The 18,173-nt window shown below is 39.0% G+C and overlaps 1 protein-coding gene across 1 annotated transcript in view; it reads right to left on the reverse strand.

The window, feature by feature from the left end:
* Positions 1-18,173, reverse strand: part of Spag1 (Spag1 axonemal dynein assembly factor) — a 213,942-nt gene that overhangs the window by 88,911 nt on the left and 106,858 nt on the right. The window contains exon 5 of the mRNA XM_090385194.1: positions 16,994-17,085. Coding sequence (XP_090241320.1) covers positions 16,994-17,085 — 92 coding nt within the window. The remainder of the gene's footprint in view (positions 1-16,993; positions 17,086-18,173) is intronic.

Below are 18,173 nucleotides of genomic sequence, written 5' to 3' on the forward strand. Positions count from 1 at the left end.
GCATAAACCACATTAGCATTAGCATTAGCAGAGGCATATGATGCAAGAAAGCAAGCTTATTCAGCATCAGCAAAAAAAAAAAAAAAAACACACACCACTCCCATTTCACCCCTCCGTTCGTTCGAAATACCTGTCCAGTTGAGCTTTAAATTTGTTTAGGCTTGTTTATCAACTTGCCTATCAGCTTGTTTAGATTTGTTTATCAACTTCAACAACAAGTGATGGAAGTCGGTTCCACCAACCAACCACCCGCTCGCCAAAGGCAAATTTCCGCACATCTATCCGACATCCGTCCTTCCTCAATTTGAATTTATGCCATCTGAGGTGATTATTCTGAGCAAGATGAAGAATCCCATTGGCATTGAGCATGCTCAAACCATTCAAAGCCTTATACACCTCTATCAGATCACCTCGCCGGTGCCTAGTCTCCAGACTCTGTAATTTGCAAAACTTAAGCCTTTCTTCGTAAGAGCAACCCTTTGTTCCATTCACTAATCTTGTTGCCCTTCTCTGTACCCATTCCAGCTCTACATCCTTCTTGAAATGAGGCCTCCAGACCTGTATACAGTACTCAAGATGTGGCCTAACCACTGCCTTATACAAGGGAATAATCACCTCCTTATCCCTGCTAGAAAAATTCCTGTATATCATTGACAAGACACCATGAGCTACTCTTGCAGCTCGTCTGCACTGCTCAGAGAACTTCATATCTGCCTGCACAATTACCCCCAGGTCCTTTTCATTCTCCACCACTGTCAGTGTAGTACCGCAGAGTTGATACGTTGCTCTGGGGTTACTGTTTCCCATATGTAGTACTTTACATTTGTCAATGTTAAACTTCATTTGCCACCTCTCAGCCCATCTGTTCAACCTTTCCAGATCCTGTTGCAGCAGCATAGCATCAGTAGTGTCCTTAACAACCCTGCCAACCTTTGTATCATCTGCAAACTTGGACATTAAACTTGATATCCCATCATCAATATCATTCATAAACACCGAAAACAACAACGGATCCAACACTGAACCCTGAGGAACTCCACTAATAACATTAGTCCACAATGAGCAGTGTCCATTGATGACCACTCTCTGTCTTCTGCCACTCAACCATCCCCTTATCCATAGCAGCAATTTGCCTCCAATGCCACACTGCTCCAATTTGTGCAGCAGTCTTCCATGTGCAACAGTATCAAAAGCCTTTCTAAGATCCAAATATATAATATCAAAGTTATTCCCTGCATCCAGTTCTTTTGTGACTACATCATAGTATCCAATCAAATTGGTCAGGCAAGACCTGCCCTTAACAAAACCATGCTGCGTCTGAGCTATAACTGAATTCTTGTCTAGATGATCCTGCAGTGCTTCTTTAACCAGTGCCTCCATTAATTTACCTGGAACAGAAGTTAAACTAACAGGTCTATAATTACTTGTGTCAGCCTTTGATCCTCCTTTGTGAATTGGGGTTACATTTGCACATCTCCAGTCTATGGGTACTACCCTGAGTCCAAAGAAGCTCTCATAATTATGGCTAGGGGTTTGCTTACTTCCTTTGCTGCCTCCTTTAATATAACTGGATAGATCCCATCCACCCCAGGTGCCTTTTTTATGTTTATCCTCAACAATCTCTCCTCCACTTTCCTCTCAGTTATTACAAAATCATCCAGCTCACTGCCAATGGTTACTTTACCTACATCATTCTCCTTCCTGAATAACTCCTCATGTGTGATTGTAGATGCAAAATACTCGTTTAGATTGTTAGCCACCTGAGCAGGATCCTCAACTGTTGAACCATCAATATCCAGTGGACCAATCTGATTCATCCCTTTCCTTCTTCAGTTTAAATATGTTAAGAACTCTTTTCTGTTTTTCTTTGCATCCTTTGCCAAGGATTTTTCGTAGTCTGCCTTTGCCTGGCTAATCTCCTTTGTGACTTGGTTGCAGACCAACTTATATCTATCATAGGCTTCCATGTCACCCATTAATTTGTATGTATCCCATGCATTTTTCTTCTCTGCCACGTCTCATTAGTTCATCTGACAACCATTTAGGCCTAAACCTTGAACAATATTTCTTAGTTGGTATGTAAAGCCTGGTAGCCTCCAAGATTAGTTCCTTGAATGCTTCCCATTTTGAGTTTGCTGTTGGTAACATCATCAGTTGGTCCCACTGTATAGAATTTAAATACTGTCTCAGACCATCATAGTCGCCTTTACGAAAACAAAAACCCTTCCCTTTACCTCTGATGGTAGTTACCTCCTTGAGTAAATCCCACTTCAACACACTGTGATCACTGCCACCTAGTGGTTCATTTATCTGCAGATTCTTAATGCATGAAGAATCACTACTGATAATCAGATCAAGAGTATTACTCCCTCTTGTTGCCTCACGAACATGCTGATGTAGAAAACAATCATCCAATAAATCCACAAAAGCCTTGCTAGTGTGCGAGTGACCAACCCACAAATTCTAGTCAATATCTGGGAAATTAAAATCCCCCATTATAAGACTCTCTGATTTACTGGCCCACTCTATTTCCCTGTACAATATCTTATTATACTCATCAGAGTCATTAGGCCTATAGCACACTCGTACTCTCAATTTTGATTTCCCTATGCTTATGTCACACCAAACTGACTCGACACTGCCCTGTCCATCGATGTCGACTGGCTTCACTTCCTTGGACTTTATGTGTTTCTTAACTAATAGCATAACCTCTCCTCCCCTCCTGTCCTGTCTATCCTTTCTATACACATTGTATTCCCCAAATTCCAGTTCCGCATTACTTATATCTGTGTGAGACCACGTCTCTGATATCCCAACAATATCTGCCTTTGATGTTTTGAGCAATACCACAAATTCATCAAATTTATTTACCAAACTCCTAGCATTGGTGTACACGCCGGTATACATGCACCTGTTTCTATTCTTAGCTACCCTAACACAACCCATGTGTTTACTTGTACCGCAATGACTCCCAGCAGTCTCTGAAATATCCTGCATCTTGTTTTTCAGGCTTCTGCTCATTTCAATAGAAGCAGTGCAAGAATCACTTCCACCTCTGCCAGTGGCTACTGTTAATCTATTAGTCCTTGTATCCCCCCCAACTAGCAGTATTCCTAACACTGCCTCACCACCTAACACTGCTCTGACAGCATCAGCAAAAATTCTTGCACCCTTTCTATTTAAGTGTATCCCATCCCTGTAGAAGCAATCTCTCCTGTTAACAAGTACAGTCCTACCCCTTGTTCAAGTACAAGTTCTACCCCTTGAGCCTTGCACAATCCCTCCAGGGCCGAATTGATCGACAAGGCTCTCATCATATACTCCCTCCTGTTCTGGCATTGCTGAAGTGGAACATTATCATCATCAAGGAGGTTTGAAAAAACATTCTGAAGGTACAGCTCTCCTGTTAATCTGTTTGGCAGAAAGTGTGGTTCAATTAGACAGTCTCCCAGTAGTCCTGCCCAGACATTCAACGAGAAACGTTGCTGACGTCTTTGACTCGTGAATTGCATTAGGATATTCGTCAGACCAAACGTGACAGTTATGAAAATTAAAAATACCATCATAAGTAAACCCAGCTTCAACAGTGAACAAAATGCTGTTTAAAAATTGGGGCTTCAGGACACTGTTGTTGCATTCACTGGCAGTAGTTCACTCTGGGAGGGTAGTCTGTATTGCTGAGAATTTGTACATGCTGGATATGGTAGGGGTACAGTAATTGGCGATGTAAAATTCGCCACACACTGCTATGGCTCAGCACACGCTCTTGCAGAGCAACCCTCAATGTCGAAATTCCTGGATTTTGTTCTATTCTTTCTAACACTCTTTCCTCAATATCAGGTGTTATGCTTCTGGGCCTCCTTCTCGTACTCTGTGTGTGAAGCACCCATGTTCTCTAAGGCATTGATGTACACTGATGAATGTGTGGCTGTTGGGCTGCCTTCAGCGGGAAATGCTTCTTGGTACAAACATGCAGCCTCGAGTGCAATGCCGTTAGCTTTACCATACATGAAGTTTGTTTGTTTGTTTGTTATTTGGTTTTTAGGAGCATTAGCAACTAAGGCCATATTGCTCCGGGGATATGTGGTGGTCATTCCCTGACCTTTTCGCATCCTCCGCATTTAGTGGTCACGGGCTCAAACCCCCGGTCTAATCAAGAAGCGTGTGCTATGCACTGCTGCTCCTGCCCACCTAGCCAGGTGGGCAGGAGAAGCAGTGCATAGCACAAGCTTCATACATGAGGCGCCCCATACATGAAGTGCATGTCTGCATACTCTTTGTTGCTGTAACCTCTTTCCATGTTGACTATCCTTTGACAAGTACTAGTATGCCTGCTACATCTCAGAGCATTGAGAGAGGGGAAAGGAAGAGAAGATCATAACCTAACCTAAACAAACAAGTCAGTGGATCCCAACTCTGTACAGTTTGCCTTATAAGTGGTGGGTCCCAACTAGTAATGTGCAATATCTCAAAAACGATTCACTTAAGAACTCATGTTTACTAGGCTTTTTTTTTTGCATATTGTAGTCGGTAAAGTTCACCTTTAAATTATTGACCATCACTTTTGAAACACCCTGTATAGCAGTGATATTCAAACTGGGTTCCACGGAACCCTGGGGTTCTGGAAGACATTTTCGGAAGTTTCGCAAAAATTATAATTTTCATTTTTTTCATAATTATATTATTTAAAAATTTATTAAAATAACACTTACACTTGAGTAAAAAATGAACATATCATAACAACAAAAATTTTCACAACATAATTTTAAAGAGTTATTTGTTTTCTAAAAAAATTACTTATTACAGGGACCCTTAATTGGAAGCATTCCACTACTGCTTACTGTTACTTTGCCTGTGGCTGTATTCCAAACAACTGTAGAAATATAGTGCATTTCTTGATTCGAGTTGAGTATTATTATGGTTTTCTGATGCATATAGACAATTTTGTGCTGTTGACTGTGAAAAAAGTGTATTTATATGGAAATTGGCAAACTGAATTTTGCAAATGGTAGGTATATATAACCTCAATGACCGTTGAATTGTACATAACTCAATGGTAGGTACAAATAATTTCAATAACTCCAAAATTTTGATAATCTTTGCCAAAAAAATGCAAGCACATCCAAGCCATTAATTTGAGTATATTGTCATGAACAACGACCAATTACTAAATTTAGATGGTAATAAAAATTTTACAGTTTCCAGTAGGGGTCATATAATCATCATTGTTTATTGATTTTGTATTCTATATTGCCAATTATTACATTGAATGAATATATTGAAGGGTTAATTTTTATCCTATTGTTTCTAGTTGGCTTTTATGCAGGCTCAGTTGTTGTCACCATACAGACCCTTTCCACTCCTTCTCCTCACCATTATAATAATAATTAATAATTTAGTAAAGTACATATTATGATTCTAAAATTTTTAAGTCATTTATGTACCTAAAACATGTATTAACTGAGTGGGATTCCATAGAAATAATATTTAGAGACATCTATGGAACCTTATACAAAGGTTCCATAGATGTTGAAAGTTAGCAGACCACTGTTATATAGCATCAGTTAAAAAAAAAAAAAAAAAAAACCTTCCCATTTCACCCGTCCATTCACTCCAAATGCTTGTCTAGTTCTGACTTGAACTTATGTTTTCAACCTCCACTACAACGGATGGAAGTTTGTTCCAATTATCAACCATCCACTGGCTAAAGGCAAATTTCGCACATCTATTCTACAATTGCCATTCCCTCAATTGAATTTACATCCCCTCAGGTAAGTAATGTGAGCAAAGGGAAGAATCCCATAAGCACTGAGCTTGCTCAAACCATTCAAGGCTTATACACCTCAATAAGATCACCTTGCAGGTGCCTAGTCTCCAGACACTGCAATTTGCAGAACTTAAGAGTTTCTTGGCAACATCAACCTTTTGTTCCACTCACCAATCTCACTGCCCTTCTCTGTACTCGTTCCACCAGCTCTACATCCTTCCTAAAATGAGGCCTCCAGACCAGTATTCAGTACTGAGGATGTGGCCTGACCACTGCCTTATACAAAGGGCACAATAACCTCATCCCTGCTAGCAAAATTTCTGTATATCATTGACAAGACACTATGAGCTACTCTTGAAGCCTATCTGCACTGATCAAAAAATTTCATATCTGACTGCACAATTACCCCAGGTCCTTTTCATTCTATACTAGCCTGAGTGTTGTACTACACAGTTGGTACATTACTCTGGGATTACTGCTACCCATATACAGTACTTTACATTTGTAAAAGTTAACAGTACTTTACATTTGTCAATGTTAAACTTCAGTTGCCACCTCTCAGCCCATCTGCTCAACTTTTCTAGATCCTGTTGCAGTAGTATATTATCATTGCTGCCATTAACAACCCTGCCAAATTTCATATTATCTGTGAACACCATTTTAGAGCTGTACTCTTGAAATGTAAGGAAGATTGGATCTTGCCATGATGTCCAACATAACTTCAAAAGACATCAATCATACTGCCTGATGAAAGAGATGGTGAGGGTTTCCTGGAACTTTTTTACGGTTACAAAACATGAGTTTCACTACTTCAAGCCTCTAATAAGCAAAGTGGTAGTATTACACTGGTTGATGAGAGTTATCTACCACCTAGTATTGTTGTTAACACAGAAGGGTGGCATTCCTCCATGTGGTGTGGGCACCACACCTTGACCCCTGATTACGTTGGTTCACACCCTGGAGGTTATACCCAAGGTTACTAACAGTCCCACAATTGTTAAGGTGTAAGCAGAGGATTTAGCTGCAACAGAGCAAACAGACTTTGCCAAAATTGGGTCCACTTGACTCGAGTGTCACACAAATATCAATTCCATCAGTATTTTAAACTCCTCGGCATATCTGATAGAATGTCTGCAACAGCCTCAAATTACACACTTGAGGAAGTATAAATTCAAATTGAAGAACGATGGTTGCAGAACAGATCTGCAGAAATTTGCCTCTAGCCAGAGAGTGAATAATTGTTGGAACAAACTTCCATCTGTTGTTGTGGAAGTTTTTAGCACTAGCAAGGGCACATCATAATTATTTATGAGGATGCTGGGAGTCAGAAGTGTTCAAAGCCGCTAAGTGGATTTTCTTATTTATTGATTTGAAATTATTGTTTTTCTAAAACTTTTGATTTAAATTTAGTAGTATAGCATGATTTTGTGATTTTCTGATTAATCTGGTGTATTTATTCTCTACTTGGCAATGTAATTGCATAAAAGTATTGGTAAGGGTATCAAATCCACATGTTACAAGTTGCAGCTCCCCTGAACAAGAAGTTTTTTAGCCATATTTAGCCGCTTTATTGACCGATTGTTACATCAAATTATTTTCTATAAGTAGCTTATAGACCTAGTCAGGATCCTTAGTTTATTCTCAATTGAGACAGTGAGATTTGGAAGTTAATTAATACTTAAGTGTCCACAGATTTACTGTTCGTAACTTGCCACCATTGTTATACGACCCAACGTTATATCCCGAACTAGATAGCGTTAGTATAGTATTGTCACTTATGTATAGTATTGTTAATATAGTATAAAATACTGTCAATTAATCTGTAAAATCTATCAATCTTGTTAAACTTCATTGTCAATTAAATTGTACTTTTAACTAAATACATATAACGATTTAGATTACAAACATAACATTATTAATTAACACATAACTTGATACGGAAGTTATATAAACTGAACTCGTAGATAATACTCGATACTAAAAAATATATATAGTGTTATAACTGTGTTGGGATACAAGTTTAGGGTTATAATTTTGTTCTGAAATTGCAATTTTACTGACATTTAAATCGAAATCATGACTCTGACCAGAGCAGCAAAGCAAAAGGCTCAAGCTAATGGGAGTGCTGTGACTCAGGGGAGAACTGAGGGGGGCAGTTGCCCTCTGAATCACAGCCTTTTAAAATGCACTGCTTGCATGATGTTAGTGGAACAATTGGGTACGGGACATGATATTGCCATGGGGGTGTCTTTGTGTGTGTGCGCGAAGCGAGGAGTGTAACGAAATCAGGCAACAACTCAGCGTTATTATCGGCCTATATGAGAGCTTGAAGGACAGAGTGGATGCCCTCGAAGGATCTAAACTGAGGGGCCCATCAAGCTCTCAGCTGCCCACATCAATGCCAGAGCTTCCACTTGGTCATCACGCAGCACAGCAGCAACCCCCAAGGCAGAATGCACTGGTCCACAGGAACTAGTATTTGTTGGTGACTCTATTGTCAGGGAAACGGGGGACATGCTTTCTAAAAAGGATAGGTGGAACAGGACCAGGCTATGTCTGCCAGGGGCAAAGGCTGATGATGTTGTAGAGCGGATATCATCTTATAAGGGCACAAAAGGTGATATAGTTGTACATGTTGGCACTAATGATATTAAGAGTAGGAGACCGGCAGAATTACTTAACAAGCACAGGTCACTAGTGAAAAAAAACCGTGAATTAGGGTTGAATTTGAAAGCGTCTGCAATTCTGCCTAGACACGATATGATGAGTATATGATGAGAACCTTGTCAATCAATTCGGCCCTGGAAAGACTGTGCAAGGCTGAAGGGGTAGAATTTTTTTCAGCCTGGTCTGTACTTGTTAACAGGAGAGACTGCTTCTACAGGGATGAGATACACTTAAATAGAAAAAGTGCAAGAATATTTGCTGATGCTATTGAGGCAGTGTTAGGTGGGTAGGAAAACTGCTAGCTTGGGGGCATACAAGGACTAATAGATTAACAGTAGCCACTGGCAGAGGTGAAAGTGATTCTTGCACAGCTTCTATTGGAATGAGCAGCAGCAGCATGGAAAACAAGATGCAGGATATTTCAGAGACTGCTGGGAGTCATTGCGGTACAAGTAAACACATGGGTTGTGTTAGGGTAGCTAAGAATAGGAACAGGTGCATGTATACTTGCATGTACACCAATGCTAGGAGTTTGGTAAATAAATTTGATGAATTTGAGGTATTGCTCAAAACATCAAAGACAGATATTGTTGGGATATCGAAGACATGGTGTCACACAGATATAAGGAATGCAGAACTCGAATTTGGGGAGTACAATGTGCACAGAAAGAAAAGACAGGATAGGAAGGAAGGAGGGGTTATGCTATTAGTTAAGAAACACATAAAATCCAAGGAAATGAAGCCAGTCGACATCGCTGGACAGTGCCGTGTCGAGTCAGTTTGGTGTGACATAAACATTTGGAGATCAAAATTGAGAGTAGGAGTGTGCTATAGGCCTAATGACTCTGCTGAGTATAATAAGAAACTGTAGGGGGAAATAGAATGGGCCAGTAAATCAGAGAGTCTTATAATGGGGGATTTTAATTTCCCAGATATTGACTGGAATTTGTGGGTTGGTCACTCACACACTAGCAAGGCTTTTGTGGATTTATTGGATGATTGTTTTCTACATCAGCATGTTCGGGAAGCAACTAGAGGGAGTAATACTCTTGATCTGATAATCAAGAATCTGCAGATATAGGAATCACTAGGTGGCAGTGATCGCAGTGTGCTCAAGTGGGATTTACTGAAAGAGGTAACTACCATCAGGGGTAAACGGAAGGGTTTTTGCTTTCATAAAGGCAACTACAATGGTCTGAGACAGTATTTAAATTCTATACAGTGGGACTAACTGATGATGTTAGCTGATGATGTTAACTGATGATGTTACCAACAGCAAATTCAAAATGGGAAGCATTCAAAGAACTTATCTTGGAAGCTACTAGGCGTTACATACCAACTAAGAAATATTGGTCAAGGTTTAGGCCTAAATGGATGTCAGATGAACTAAAGAGATATATGACAGAGAAGAAAAATGCATGGGATACATACAAATTAACACGTGACACAGAAGCCTATGAGAGATACAAGTTGATCTGTAACCAAGTTACAAAGGAGTTTAGGCAGGCAAAGGCAGAATATGAGAAATCTTTGGCAAAGGATGCAAAGAAAAACAGCAAAGAGTTCTTTACTTATGTAAACTCTAGAAGGAAGGGGATGAATCAGATTGGTCCACTTGATATTGATGGTTCAACTGTTGATGATCCTGCTCAGGTAGCTAACAAACTAAATGAATATTTTGCATCGACATTCACACATGAGGAGTTATTCATTGAGGAGAGTTTAATACACCTCTGGCAGTAAGCATAATCTTGTAATAACTGAGAGTAAAGTGGAGGAGAAATTGTTGAAGATAAACACAAGAAAGGCACCTGGGGTGGATGGGATCTATCCAGCTATATTAAAGGAGGCAGGCAGCAAAGGAAGTAAGCAAACCCTTAGCCATAATTATGAGAGCTTCCTTGGACTCAAGGGAGGTACCCACAGACTGGAGATGTGCAAATATGACCCCAATTCACAAAGGAGGATCAAAGGCTGACACAAGTAATTATAGACCTGTGAGTTTAACTTCTGTTCGAGGAAAATTAATGGAGGCATTGGTTAAAGAAGCACTGCAGGATCATCTAGACAAGACTTCAGTTATACCTCGGACACAGCATGGTTTTGTTAAGTGAAAGTCTTGCCTGACCAACTTGATTGGATACTATGATGCAGTCACAAAAGAACTGGATGCAGGGAATAACTTTGATATTATATATTTGGATCTTAGAAAGGCTTTTGATTCTGTTCACATGGAAGACTGCTGCACAAATTGGAGCAGTGTGGCATTGGAGGCAAATTGCTGCTACGGATAAAGGGATGGTTGAGTGGGAGAAGACAGAGAGTAGTAATCAATGGACACTGCTCATTGTGGACTAATGTTATTAGCGGAGTCCCTGAGGGTTCAGTGTTGGGTCCATTATTGTTTTCTGTATTTATAAATGATATTAATGATGGTATATCAAGCTTAATGTCCAAGTTTGCAGATGATACAATGGTTGGCAGGGTTGTTAAGGACACTGCTGACACTATGCTGCTGCAACAGGATCTGGAAAGGTTGAGCAAATGAAGTTTAACATTGACGAATGTAAAGTACTACATATGGGAAACAGCAACGACAGAGCAATGTATAAACTCTGTGGTACTACACTGACAATGGTAGAGAATGAAAAGGATCTGGGGGTAATTGCGCAGGCAGATATGAAGTTCTCTGAGCAGTGCAGACAGGCTGCAAGAGTAGCTCATTGTGTCTTGTCAATGATATACAGGAATTTTTCTAGCAGGGATACGGAGGTGATTATTTCCTTGTATAAGGCAATGGTCAGGCTACACCTTGAGTACTGTATACAGGTCTGGAGGCCTCATTTCAAGAAGGATGTAGAGCTGCTGGAAAGAGTACAGAGAAGGGCAACAAGATTAGTGAATGGAACAAAGGGTTGCTCTTACGAAGAAAGGCTTAAGGTTTGCAAATACAGTGTCTGAAGACTAGGTACAGGCGAGGTGATCTGATAGAGGTGTATAAAGTCTTGAATGGTTTGAGCATGCTCAATGCTGATGAGATTCTTCCTCTTGCTCAGAATAATCACCCGAGAGGGCATAAATTCAGATTGAGGAAAGACAGATGTAGGATAGATGTGCGGAAATTTGGCTTTAGCCAGCGGGTAGTTGGTTCCATCCCTTGTTGTGGAAGTTGATAGCCTAAATAAATTTAAGGCTCAGCTGGACAGCTATTTTGTACGAATGGAGGGGTGAAATGGAAGTGTTTTTTTTTTTTTTTTTTGGCTGATGCTGCATAAGCTTGCTTTCTTGCATCATATGCCTCTACTAATGCTAATGTTAAACATACTGGATTTGCTGCCTTGAATGATGCAATGTGCGAAGTTTCGCATGCTTCTTCTTCTATTAATTGCAAAGAACAGTCTGATAATAGGAAAGAAATATTTGAGCCCGTGTGTCATCACCTAAACTTACAGGAAAATTAAACTTCAAAGATTACACAGAAGTGGATGCAGATATTGAATGTTTCAGGATATGAACGAGTGAAGAGGAACTCATTGCAGGCATAATGGAATCTTCTGAAATTTGTGTTGATGAAGATGAGGAACATTCTGTGGTTGAACAAGGTTTCAGGAAAGATGCTCATCAAGAATTAGAACTTTTACGTTGATTTTTTTCAAGCACAGCCTAACTGTGAAAATGAAATAACTGCTATTGCGCACCTTTATAATTCTCTTTTAAAACATTTTATACCATTGAAACAGTGTGTTTTGACAGATTATTTTAAAGTGTGAAACAATTCTCTTGTTATGTGTTAATAGGTATATAGCCTAGGTAGTGAAATTTACAATTTAATTGTATCCTTACTGCACTCTACAACAATTGTAAAATTTAAAATCATAATTTTCTTGTTTAATACTGTAATATATATTATAAATAAGTTTATACTATATTGTATTAGTAGCATTACATTAAATTTTCAAACTGTTACTTGTTTTATTGCTGATTTTACGAACGATCGATATAATGTCCCTCCGACATAATGACTGTTTTTCTCATTCCCCTATGTGGTCGTTATATGCAGTCACAGCATGATTTGTTAAGTGGGAAATGTTGTCTGACCAGTTTAATCAGATATTGTGATGCAGAAACAAAGGAAATGGATGCAAAAAATAATTCTGACATAATAGACTTGGATTTCAGGAAAGCTGAACTATATACTGTTACACATAAAAGAGTGTTGTACAAAGTGGAGTACTGTGGCATTAAAGGCAAGTTACTGCTATGGATAAAGGGATGTTTGACAGAGAGAAGACAGAGACTGGTTACCAATGAACACTGCTCTTTGTGGACAAATGTTATTAGTGGAGTCCCCAACTAATAACATGGTTCAGTGCTAGGCCCATTGTTGTTTTCTATATTTATTATTGATAGTGATGAAGGTATATCAGGCTTAATGTCCAAGTTTGCAGATGATACAAAGGTTGGCATTGTGGTTTATGATGGTAATCAATATATGCCACTGCAAGTAGATCCAGAAAAATTAGGTAGATGGGCTGAGAAATGGTAATTGAAGGTCAGCAATGACAAATTCAAGGTACAGCACACGGGTAGCCATAATCTCAGATTTACATACCATCTATGTGGTAATACATGCAGGGTTTTGGAAAATTATAACTGGGGGTAATTATTCAGTCAGATATGAAGTTCTCTTAGCAGTGAAGACAGGCAGCCATGACAGCTCATGAGGTTTTGTCAATGATATACAGGAATTTTACTAGCAGGGATAAGGAAGGGATTATTCTACTGTATAAGGCAATGATTAGGCTATGTGTTGAGTAGAGGTCTGGAGGTCTCATTTTAAGAAAGATGTAGATCTTCTAGAATGGGTGCAAAGAAGGACTGCAAGAATGGCGAGGGGAACAAAAAACTCTCTCACCAAGAAAGTATTCAGTTCTGCAAATTTCACCATCTGGAGATAAGGCACCTGGAAGTTAATCTGATAGAGGTGTTTAAAGCTTAAAATGAATTGAGTAAGTTCATTGCTAGTGACATTCTTCCTTTTGCTCAGACTAGCATTAGTAAAGGCACATGATGCAAAAAAGCAAGCTTATATAGCATCAGACAAAAAAAAAAAAAAAAAAAAAAAACTACACACATGAATGGGCATAAATTCAAAGTTAGGAGGGATGGTTGCAGGACAGATATACAGAAGTCTCCCTTTTAGTCTGAAGGTTGTTAATTGGCAAAATAAATTTCTATCTGCTGCTGTGGAAGTGAGTAGTTTGAAGAAATTCAATGAGGAACTAGACAAACTATTGGTGAGAATGGAAAGGTGATGTGGGAAGTTTCTTTTTTTTTTCTGGTTGCTTTATTGTGTCATTTGCCATTATTGCCATTACTACTACTAACAATAATAATAATTATTATTTCAATATTTCAATAATCATTAGAATAGAAATTTATTTGAGCAATTCAATTTTCTTTCTCACTTGCTCGGCTAATCTCCCATTTAATGTTTTTTCCTAAATATGAAATTTGTCACTCTTACACAACCCTAATCAGTAACCTATATAGCTAGCCTCTTAAACAAGCTCTGAGTACGCTACTTTAATTTGAAAAATGAACATGTAGCAGAAGATTTGTTTCAATCAAAAAATTTTAAGTTCAGTTAAATAAATTTGATGAATTTGAGGTATTGCTCAAAACATCAAAGGCAGATATTGTTGGGATATCAGAGACGTGGTGTCACACAGATGCGGAACTGGAATTTGGGGAATACAATGTGTATAGAAAGGATAGACAGGACAGGAGGGGAGGAGGGGTTATGCTATTAATTAAGAAACACATAAAGTCCAAGGAAGTGAAGCCAGTCAACATCGATGGACAGGGCAGTGTCGAGTCAGTTTGGTGTGACATAAGCATAGGGAAATCAAAATTGAGAGTAGGAGTGTGCTATAGGCCTAATGACTCTGATGAGTATAATAAGATATTCTACAGGGAAATAGAGTGGGCCAGTAAATCAGAGAGTCTTATAATGGGGGACTTTAATTTCCCAGATATTGACTGGAATTTGTGGGTTGGTCACTCGCACACTAGCAAGGCTTTTGTGGATTTATTGGATGATTGTTTTCTACATCAGCATGTTCGTGAGGCAACAAGAGGGAGCAATACTCTTGATCTGATTATCAGTAGTGATTCTTCATGCATTAAGAACCTGCAGATAAATGAACCACTAGGTGGCAGTGATCACAGTGTGTTGAAGTGGGATTTACTCAAGGAGGTAACTACCATCAGAGGTAAAGGGAAGGGTTTTTGTTTTCGTAAAGGCGACTATGATGGTCTGAGACAGTATTTAAATTCTATACAGTGGGACCAACTGATGATGTTACCAACAGCAAACTCAAAATGGGAAGCATTCAAGGAACTAATCTTGGAGGCTACCAGGCTTTACATACCAACTAAGAAATATTGTTCAAGGTTTAGGCCTAAATGGTTGTCAGATGAACTAATGAGACATGTGGCAGAGAAGAAAAATGCATGGGATACATACAAATTAATGGGTGACATGGAAGCCTATGATAGATATAAGTTGGTCTGTAACCAAGTCACAAAGGAGATTAGGCAGGCAAAGGCAGACTATGAAAAATCCTTGGCAAAGGATGCAAAGAAAAACAGAAAAGAGTTCTTTACATACTTGAACTCGAAAAGGAAAGGGATGAATCAGATTGGTCCACTGGATATTGATGGTTCAACAGTTGAGGATCCTGCTCAGGTGGCTAACAATCTAAACGAGTATTTTGCATCTACATTCACGCATGAGGAGTTATTCAGGAAGGAGAATGATGTAGGTAAAGTAAACATTGGCAGTGAGCTGGATGATTTTGTAATAACTGAGAGGAAAGTGGAGGAGAGATTGTTGAGGATAAACATAAAAAAGGCACCTGGGGTGGATGGGATCTATCCAGTTATATTAAAGGAGGCAGCAAAGGAAGTATGCAAACCCCTAGCCATAATTATGAGAGCTTCTTTGGACTCAGGGGAGGTACCCATAGACTGGAGATGTGCAAATGTAACCCCAATTCACAAAGGAGGATCAAAGGCTGACACAAGTAATTATAGACCTGTTAGTTTAACTTCTGTTCCAGGTAAATTAATGGAGGCACTGGTTAAAGAAGCACTGCAGGATAATCTAGACAAGAATTCAGTTATAGCTCAGACGCAGCATGGTTTTGTTAAGGGCAGGTCTTGCCTGACCAATTTGATTGGATACTATGATGTAGTCACAAAAGAACTGGATGCAGGGAATAACTTTGATATTATATATTTGGATCTTAGAAAGGCTTTTGATACTGTTGCACATGGAAGACTGCTGCACAAATTGGAGCAGTGTGGCATTGGAGGCAAATTGCTGCTATGGATAAGGGGATGGTTGAGTGGCAGAAGACAGAGAGTGGTAATCAATGGACACTGCTCAACGTGGACTAATGTTATTAGTGGAGTTCCTCAAGGTTCAGTGTTGGGTCCGTTGTTGTTTTCGGTGTTTATGAATGATATTGATGATGGGATATCAAGTTTAATGTCCAAGTTTGCAGATGATACAAAGGTTGGCAGGGTCGTTAAGGACAATACTGACGCTATGCTGCTGCAACAGGATCTGGAAAGGTTGAACAGATGGGCTGAGAGGTGGCAAATGAGGTTTAACATCGACAAATGTAAAGTGCTGCATATGGGAAACAGTAACCCCAGAGCAACGTATCAACTCTGCGGTACTACACTGACAGTGGTGGAGAATGAAAAGGACCTGGGGGTAATTGTGCAGGCAGATATGAAGTTCTCTGAGCAATGCAGACGAGCTGCAAGAGTAGCTCATGGTGTCTTGTCAATGATATATAGGAATTTTTCTAGCAGGGATAAGGAGGTGATTATTCCCTTGTATAAGGCAATGGTAAGGCCACATCTTGAGTACTGTATACAGGTCTGGAGGCCTCATTTCAAGAAGGATGTAGAGCTGCTGGAACGGGTACAGAGAAGGGCGACAAGATTAGTAAATGGAACAAAGGGTTGCTCTTACGAAGAAAGGCTTAAGTTTTGCAAATTACAGAGTTTGGAGACTAGGCACCGGCGAGGTGATCTGATAGAGGTGTATAAGGCTTTGAATGGTTTGAGCATGCTCAATGCCAATGGGATTCTTCATCTTTCTCAGAATAATCACCTCAGAGGGCATAAATTCAAATTGAGGAAGGACGGATGTCGGATAGATGTGCGGAAATTTGCCTTTGGCCAGCGGGTGGTTGGTTGGTGGAACCGACTTCCATCACTTGTTGTTGAAGTTGATAGCCTAAACAAATTTAAAGCTCAACTGGACAGGTATTTCAAACGAACGGAGGGGTGAAATGGGAGTGGTTTTTTTTTTTTTTTTTGGCTGATGCTGAAATTTGTAAAATTAGCATTAGCATTAGCATTAGCCTCTGCTAATGCTAATGCTAATGCTAATTTTACAAACCTTCTGCCATAAATTCTTTTTGTCTGATTATATACAAAATAAAAAAATAAATAAACAAAATAAATTATATTCATTACCAGAAAAATCCATATGAGAGGGAAGTGGAACATTCTTTAGAATAAGCTTGTCATTTGGTTTATCTAGAGATGTCTGCTTTCTTTCTTTCTTGCTGCCAATAAAATAAAATAAATTTATTTTATAACAGTCAATTCCAAGCATAGAAACAATCCTAAGTTCTTAATCTTATATAGTAATGTTTTAAAAGTTATAAAATAAATGGACAATATGATATTTAAAAAAAAAATTATAAAATGGCGATAACATCAGATCCCATTATAAAGCACTTACCCAATAAAGAGCAGAATATGTTAAACCTCATACATTAACTACTAAAATATTTTAGATAAAAAAATCTATCTTGTAATAAAAAAAGTAACTCTGTATTCTTTCTTTGTACAACAATATGCAAGATGTAGTTATATACTTATTGCAAAAAAAAAAAAAAATCACTCTGCATTAAAAAAGCAGAAAGTCATAACTTTTCATCATTTCAGATGATACAATTTCAGGTAATCATTTCAGCTATGCAGTCTAAATTTTATTCACCACAGAAAAAATATGTTCAGCAGCAGCAGCAGCATTAATTCGTGGCAATCATAATACATACTCTACTATCTGTTTTAAATTTTCATAGTTAATTTTATTGAAAAGGCAGTTAATTTTTTGAAAAATGCAATAATATGCTCACTATCTCATATCAACTGGTATGATTTTGTTATTATTCTGAAATCCACAATATTTAAATACATTAAAAAATGTTAAAATTGTCTGGAAGAATGAAGAACAACACCACTGCAAACTACAGTATGTGCAGAAAATCGACTGGGTGGCAGAGCCACAGATAAACAGTACCAGAGGAGAATGATAAGAACTTTTGCATAAAGCATCAAATTCAAATTAATTCTACTTACTATATCATCCTCCAGGGTTTGGATGCACCGCTGTTAGAGTACCTCAACTCCCTATCCCCTTCAGCCATTCCACTGTAGAACTTAAAGCGAATGGGACCCTTCCTTTCCTAAATGTCCTGGTGAGGCGGGTGGGCACTCATCTGGAAACTTCAGTATACCGGAAACCAATGTGCTGCGGGCAATTCTCAGGTCAACCCATGCCTCTTGTCACCTGAACAGCTCTGCACGCACTCTACACTCTCTCTCTCTCTCTCTCTCTCTCTCTCTCTCTCTCTCTCTCTCTCTC

Source organism: Mastigoproctus giganteus, chromosome 11, assembly GCF_048544385.1.
Source record: "Mastigoproctus giganteus isolate SK-2022 chromosome 11, ASM4854438v1, whole genome shotgun sequence".
Taxonomy (NCBI): Eukaryota; Metazoa; Arthropoda; class Arachnida; order Uropygi; family Thelyphonidae; genus Mastigoproctus; species Mastigoproctus giganteus.